Source organism: Haliotis rufescens, unplaced genomic scaffold, assembly GCF_023055435.1.
Source record: "Haliotis rufescens isolate VD_foot unplaced genomic scaffold, xgHalRufe1.0.p SCAF_13, whole genome shotgun sequence".
In the NCBI taxonomy this organism is placed as follows: Eukaryota; Metazoa; Mollusca; class Gastropoda; order Lepetellida; family Haliotidae; genus Haliotis; species Haliotis rufescens.
This window is the reverse complement of record NW_025963813.1, coordinates 8,987,592-8,995,295: the sequence shown is the minus strand read 5'-3', so window position 1 is coordinate 8,995,295 and position 7,704 is coordinate 8,987,592. Positions and strand designations below refer to the sequence as shown.

General features: G+C 40.0%; 1 protein-coding gene across 1 annotated transcript; it reads left to right on the top strand.

Annotated features, from left to right (window-relative positions):
* The first annotated feature begins 1,465 nt into the window (after positions 1–1,465).
* Positions 1,466–5,360, top strand: LOC124115164. The gene has a single exon (XM_048394150.1). The coding sequence runs from the start codon at positions 1,479–1,481 to the stop codon at positions 2,121–2,123; it is 645 nt and encodes a 214-aa protein (XP_048250107.1). The 5' UTR covers positions 1,466–1,478; the 3' UTR covers positions 2,124–5,360.
* Positions 5,361–7,704: the final 2,344 nt, after the last annotated feature.

Here is a 7,704-nt window from a genome sequence, read left to right as displayed (position 1 = left end):
TAGCCTACTGGTTAAAGCGTTCGCTCGTCACGCCGGATTCGGGTTCGATTCCAGACATTGGCACTATGTGTGAAGCCCATTTCTGGTGTCCCCTACCGTGGTATTGCTGGAATATTGATAAAAGCGGCGTAAAACCATACTCACTCACTCCATGATCGTGTGATGAAATAGGCTTACGTGATCCATGACATCGTGTCTGACATGCACAGCACGGTAAGCAAAGGGAATTCCTATTGTAAATAGCAATCATCAAGGGAGAAATCAAACCAGACAGTGCGTCTCGAAATCATTATTAATTAACCCCGAGTCGACAGTCAGCCAGCTGATTACGAGGCTGAGGACGCCTTCCCGTGTGGCACAAGACACATCAGTCACCATGGGTGGGCGTGTATGTTACTTGTCAGGTGACCTGTCGATATCTGTCAATCAGTGGGGGTATAGAGTTACCCCGTTTCACAACATGGATAGACGAACAATGGTAAATGGATTATTCGTTCCGGATGTCTTGACTTTATCAAAGTCAAAGTCTTAAGCCCATGACCAGGGATTTGTTCAACGCTAATCCATGGGAAGGTGAGGTGAAATTGGTTTTAACGTCGCGTCCAAGATTATTGCACTTAAATAGCGACGTGCATGTACGTGTGTGTGTGTGTGTGGCTGCTTGTACTAGTCCGGACTGATGCCGATTTATAGTGCTAGCTCACTGAGATACCATGCCGCAGTTTAACATGGATACCCTACTCAGACACAGTATACTGACTCCGAGCCGACCAGTTCTTGTTTTAGCCCCTTAATTATGCCGAGCGCCATCTTTTAACGTCTTTTGGTATGACGCGGCTGGGGATCGAACTCAATTAACAACGAATGTGTGAGTGTTGATTTCATACTAATCCATATCTACTCAGTAGCAATCGAAATTCGAAAATAAACATATGAGAGAGAATTTATGGACGCTGACATCCCTAAATTCTCTCTTTTATGTGTATAATTTCTAAAGCCATTGAAAGACACAAAAATAAACAGATTTGAAATTTCTCGCAATCGTTTTGTTGCAAGGAAACCTCTGTCACTTTAATTTTGAATATTCGTTTTTACCCAAATGTTGCTTTTAAATATTAGGATATATACGTTTCAGATCTACACCCCACCACAATATATGAGACCAATTATCAAACAATCATAATAGAAGCGACAAAACCCTTTCAATATTTGCAGAGTCGATTGTACGATTCCGACAAAATCATGAGCATCAAATAGATATAATACAAGGTGTTTGCGAAAGAGGTCCTGCCATCCTGGTTGCACCCGTCACAAACACATGCAAAGGCATGTGAATTGTTCACTTACAAACATGGGAACATATGGTATAAGTCAAAATAGGGAATTGCATCGGACATCATGTTTGTATATATATGTATGTAAGTTTTATTAATTTATTTAAATCGGTGTTATTTTTCAGAGATTCACTCATTGGAACCATGGATAAACGTTTCGTGACGTCACTCACGTTGTTTCTCCTTCTGGCGGAAGTGACGTCAGAAGAACCCACCCGTGACCTCATGAACCAGTCCCAACCACTTCTGGCTCACTTCCCCGGACGAGCAGCAACTACAGTGACGGCAGGCAACGTCGCCATCACCCATCTCTACAGCACGACATCAACAATGGGAATCAAATGGAGCTTCCAGGGCTACGAACCAAACGGCACAATCGAAGCCATCTTTGTTGGCTGGGATCTGAACTACGGGCGATTTATTTCCGACAAACTCCAGCTGGAGGAAGAGTTCGAATTCACCCACCTACAATCAGACACGGCGTATCTGGTGTGCGTGGAAATACTGGAACGCTTGAATGGGAACGTGATATCGCACGTCCAGTGCTCCAAGCTCAGGACCATTGCAAACATGCGAGTCGACAGCATCGTTGTCCTTCTGCTTGTCCTGGGTTACTTTATCCTCATGCCCGTTGTTGGATGCTTGTTGTGGAGGAGGAAGTTGGTCCAGTTGGGTGGAGGGGGGTCCAGTACGCACACAGTGGGGTCCAACTACGGCCACGACAAGAAAGTGATGAGGTGGAAGGACATCGAGGAGAGGATGATGTTGAATCCTGCTGCCGAAGCTTAACTGTATCTCTGGAATCAACTTCAATTTCCTAATTCTATGCAACTTGTATCGACATCACTCCATCACCTGTGGCATTTTAGCAAGATCTACATTCATAGCAATCGACGTTGATCGGACAGTGAGCATCTTTGTTCGGGAATCGGAGGTTTCTGGAGATCATCCATCATTTTGTAAAGATGATACTGCCTTATATGGTTTCATGACGTCAGACGCCTCTTGTACCATTGGTTGGTTATGTAAACGTTGTGTTCTTTGAAGTATGCCAAAATGTAATCAACTGCACGAGGTACGAACTGGATGATATGTGCTACAGATTCACATGTATAATTTAAAAAATGAATGTATATCATGTACATATTTACACATGTACATTACGGAGCACGGGTCGTCTGAACCACTAGATTTCGCTGTGCAGAGTTGCGTCCCTTAGGCATGCCAGGTTCCAATGATTGTTGGTTCAAATCCAAAATTTGTCCTGAGTAGAATTATTTCATCAAAACGGTAAACGTTTTAGACCTGTATACCTTTGGTGTTTAACTCATAAATCTGGAAAACCAAATAATCATTAAGATATTGTTGAAATCTGTGTTAAATCGAACTCACATTCTTACAAAATGTGGAAATTCCATATTTTAAAACAGGGTCTTTTCATAGTGTATATGCATAACAAGCATACCTATTTCCATATTCTTGGTATTATTACGATGTCCAAACAATGAGCAGTATTCAGTATCATTTTAAATAGGATAAATACCTTGAGATGTACAGTAATTGCCCTTTGACCTTGGTATGCAACATGTCGACTTTGACAATGATCTTTCATTCTAAGCGTTAATTAGAAGCATCAAAAGCTATTTTTATGACATGAACTCAAAGTTGAATTTCAACTATCAAAGATAAGGTCGTCAGTCACTTAAATATTCACCTTAATAATGTGGACAGGGTCGAACCGGATTAACCAGGTGGTGTTTGGTTTCGAAGATGCATCTGATTAACACAATTACAAACAGACTAATATAAACGTTGTGTACTATATTGATATTATGACTATTTTTAGATGGTATTGTTTAGATGTGTTTGTTCTCGCTGACTCAGTGACCATGGACGTCCATTGATGACATTCGCGATCCATGCCTACATTCACCTTACTAACAGTACTTCATCGAGTTTCAGCAACAAGAAACATATATTAACTTGGAGGGGTGGGTATTTTTTATCATAATGTGGTGTAAATAAAACCATAAATATATACTTATATCTTTCTTTGAATGGGGCGGTCGGGTAGCCTAGTGATTAAAGCGTTCGCTCGTCACGCCGAAGACCCGGGTTCGATTCCCGACATGGGTACAATGTGTGAAGCCCATTTCTGGTGTCCCCCGCCGTGATACTGCTGGAATATTGCTAAAAGCGGCGTAAAACCATACTCACTCACTCTTTCTTTGAATAATGAGTGCTTGTGTTACATTGACTTAAAATGTCTTTCTACTAATTCTAAACTTTCTACCTGTCAATGTTTTTCTCACACAAATGTGGTGATTTTTGTAGTTACTTTAATCCCGCATCAGGTATCCACAGTTTGAGAGCAAAGAAAATATGAGCTGCGGCTTTGTTGACATTTAGGGAATGATCCTTCCAACACACGTGGTTTGCTGTGTACACTGTGAAGAATGATCAGTCTGTAAACAGTCCATATGTTCAATATCATAATTATCATAATTTTAGTTATCAAAAATTCAATATGAATATATTCCCATCTGCTTTGAGTAAACTCACACCAGTTAGACTAAAATTTAGTCCAAGAAATAAAATCTCCTTTAAAAATATATAAATATACCTAAAGAGCAGCTGAACGGCGAAAGATCTTGTGTGGATAAAAGGAGTTTTGACAAGCACGAATATCTGGACTCTTTTATATATATTTAATACTTATACACCTGCATCACTTCGGGATTTCCTCCCACATTAAGCTGACACGCCGCGATATAACTGGAATACTGTTAAAAGCGGCGTTAAACCCAACTCACTCACTCTTCCCAATGACCACATGAAATACAATATCGAGCATCCTTTGTCCAACTTAACGAGGGTGACTTTGTGTACAAACACTGCGGTGATACCGAGCTCATGCAGAGATTACATTAGTTATACAGCCTACAAATATAATCGGGGCGAACCGGGATTCGAACCCACAATCATAGGTTTCTGGCGTGCCCAAAGGGTCGTAACTCTGCACAGCGAATCGCGGCGCCTTGGACGACTGGGCCACCCGTGCCCCGAGAATAAGAACAATATAAGAATAATAGCACAGACGTCCTCCCTCGTTATAACGCCGTGTGGCTTTTTTCACATAACGGGTTTCTGCAGTCCAAAATTCCCTGGTCATAATGTCAATATAACGTAAAATTCAAATGGAACCCAGAACAATCCTGAATTTTAGGCTGAGACAATCTAGACTTGCTAGTCATTCTAAACTTGAGTTGGACTCCATTTAAAATATATTTTCTAGGACATGGGAGACAGACTAACAACCAGAATTAGAAGCCTCAGGTTTAGTTTCCCGTTACATATATACCTTGAACCTGGAGTTTAAGGTGGAGTATGGATGATTTCATGTAACAACATGGCTGTACGTATGTGTACTTATCGTCTTCAGTTGAAATTGTGTACATTGGCATATCTGCAGTACGTTTTCAAAAGTTGGTTTTGACTTTGGTTTGGAATGTTCCCCGATCGCGAGAATCCCCAAAGGCTGTTTGTACAGTGGTGCTTTTGAAACATGTATTTATTTGAGACATGTATATCCTGTGTACAGTATGTCGTTCATATATGCTAATACATTAATTTCTTCGAATGTTTTTCTTTGATCGTTGCGTCGTTATGGCTTGTACATGATAGTGTATATACATAGATATGTAACAGTATATTGATATATATTAACGATATGTTTATATAGTTCATGAACGGTGTTGTTAAGAATAGGAATGAGTATCCTCGTATATTTCGTTAGATGGCTGTTTGTATAATTACCCTGGAAACACGTATTTGGACAAATACATGATACATGAAAACTGCCAGCAAAAGAAGGTATCCACTTGAAAATTGGTTTTGACATAAAAATTACAAACGTTATCAAAACGTTACCAGGCAGAAGACAAACCCATTCGTGACCAACTCGTGTTATTCCGGGACAAACCGAATAGCGAATCGTGCCCCTCTCATGACCATTTTTGCGGCCGGGTTCCGTCTTAGCGCAAACGGGCATACCCAAAACAATTGTCAACTCGTTGCGTAATGGTTCACATATTATTTCCCCATGTATTATATATATTTCAGATACAATTTAAAGCACACTGGGACGTGTGGAATTATACAGAATGATTGAACACATTTAACTGTGTCTTGGGTATATTTTTAGATGCAAGACATATCTAAAATCAAACATTATTTCTGAGGGATTCTTTGACGAAGAACTTAAAATCATTCTGATTGGTTTGTCGTATTTTCCCACATAACATTCATCGATAGGGGGCGAGTCTTCTTGCAGGTTACGGAAAGGGGCGAGTGGTGACGAATGAAGCCGAATAGCAGTTACGGAAAGGGGCGAGAGGTGACGAATGAGGCAAACCCTGCAAACCTAGGGTCCAAAACACAACTATGATGCCCGTATCAAATACATCAGCATCGAGAAACCATTTCTTGTTTGTCTCATTCTTGCCAACATCAAACATGGATGTATACTTTCTTTTGTGCGGTGGTTTATATTAATCATTTATTGCTATAGATTTGAATAATTCGTGGATACTTTATTCTTCCTTGTCGCATTCACCCTGATAATAATATATCAACACCCATAAGATTCGCTGAAACAATTTCTGTATATATTAAGACCACACTATTTGATTGTATTAAGATGAATGCAATAGACCAGATGGATGTTAGAGATTGACGCTACTGACGTAAACACGTGACGCTATAGGCGTACTAAACGTGACGCTACTGACGTACTGAACGTGACGCTACTTACGTTAAACGTGACGCTTGCGACGTGCTAAATGTGACGCTTCTGACGTAAAAACATGTAGCTTGCGACGTACTAAACGTGACGCTACTGACGTAAAAATGTGACGCTTGCGGCGTACTTAACGTGACGCTTGCGGCGTACTAAACGTGACGCTTACGGCATACTAAACGCGATGCTACTGACGTAAAAACGTGACGCTTGCGACGTGCTAAATGTGACGCTACTGACGTAAAAACATGTAGCTTGCGACGTACTAAACGTGACGCTACTGACGTATACACGTGACGCTATTGACGTAAAAACATCACGCTTGCGACGTACTTAACGTGACGCTTGCGACGTACTAAACGTGACGCTCCTGACGTAAAAACGCGACGCTTGCGATGTACTACACGTGAAGCCGGTAACGGCATGGTGATAAAACATGAATGACTTCTTCCCAAAGAGTATGACAAACTATCCTGTGTCATACAAGTGTACACATGTTTTGTTTGACTTTGAGTTTGGTTGTCTTTTTTTAAAAATGGACTTTTCTCGTTCGCGATTTGAAACAGTAACGTTCACTGAAGTAAATAAGATGACACACAGGTTTACTGAAGTGATTAAGCTGAACTACGTTTCCATCACTGAGTATCATAAATATAATAATGAATTATGAGATTTTGAGTTTTTACTTATTATAACATAAATGTTTGGCCAGTTTCTTATTTCTATAATTTATTTTTATGTTCAATTCAGAGAAAATCAGTGAATAGAATGCAACACTCAGATCTGGAATAATCTTCTGAATGCATGTCACATTGCCATTCTATTTGACCACGCCTTTAATCACTTCGGATATGCCGAATTCACTTATATCGAATACTCACCCAGGTCAAATTGGCTGTAGTCCCTAGCAGTAGTTATTAACGCCATTGTTGATATGAATAGGGAACGTTCGGATGTGTCGAACAAGCGGAGAATGTCCCTTAGATTCGGTATATCAGGGTTGACATTTATTCAGATCATGTTACTTATTTGGTGGTTAAATAACCTGTGTTCAATGTAGTATATTTCCATTTACACAAACATGTACATATGTTCAAAGTGCACTTATCCTCGCATAGAATTGTAAAAATCTTCAGTTTCTTTTTTATTATAAATTTGTATAACAACTCGTGTCCAACTCCAAGAGAAAAACAAAACGGCTGTAAATGGTTGCATCACTGTATCATTTATTTTTCATAATAATGCAGTCGATCTTCGATGCATGAAAGATGTTTAGCATAACCAGTAAGTATGTATAGGTTTCCTGTAATGCAGCTGTTTATAATATTTTGAAACCTCATATCTCGAACTCCCCTGAATGTGCCATTAAGAGCGATGTTGTCTTATTACCATGGCACTATCCTCATCAGCTATCGAAACATCCAACTGTGGATACCGCTATTTATGTTCCGTTGTTCCGGAGACTTGGAGTTAATAGGTTTCATCGTTACTGTTTGTCTCGAAACATTGTTAACTGAAAGTTAACATCTGTTTTTTTCACGTGTGAGTTGACAAGAATGGAGTGTATGTATG

What these genes read in the sequence shown, in the direction of transcription:
- LOC124115164 (XM_048394150.1), top strand. Translation starts at nt 1,479, where the DNA reads ATGGATAAACGTTTCGTGACGTCACTCACGTTGTTTCTCCTTCTGGCG.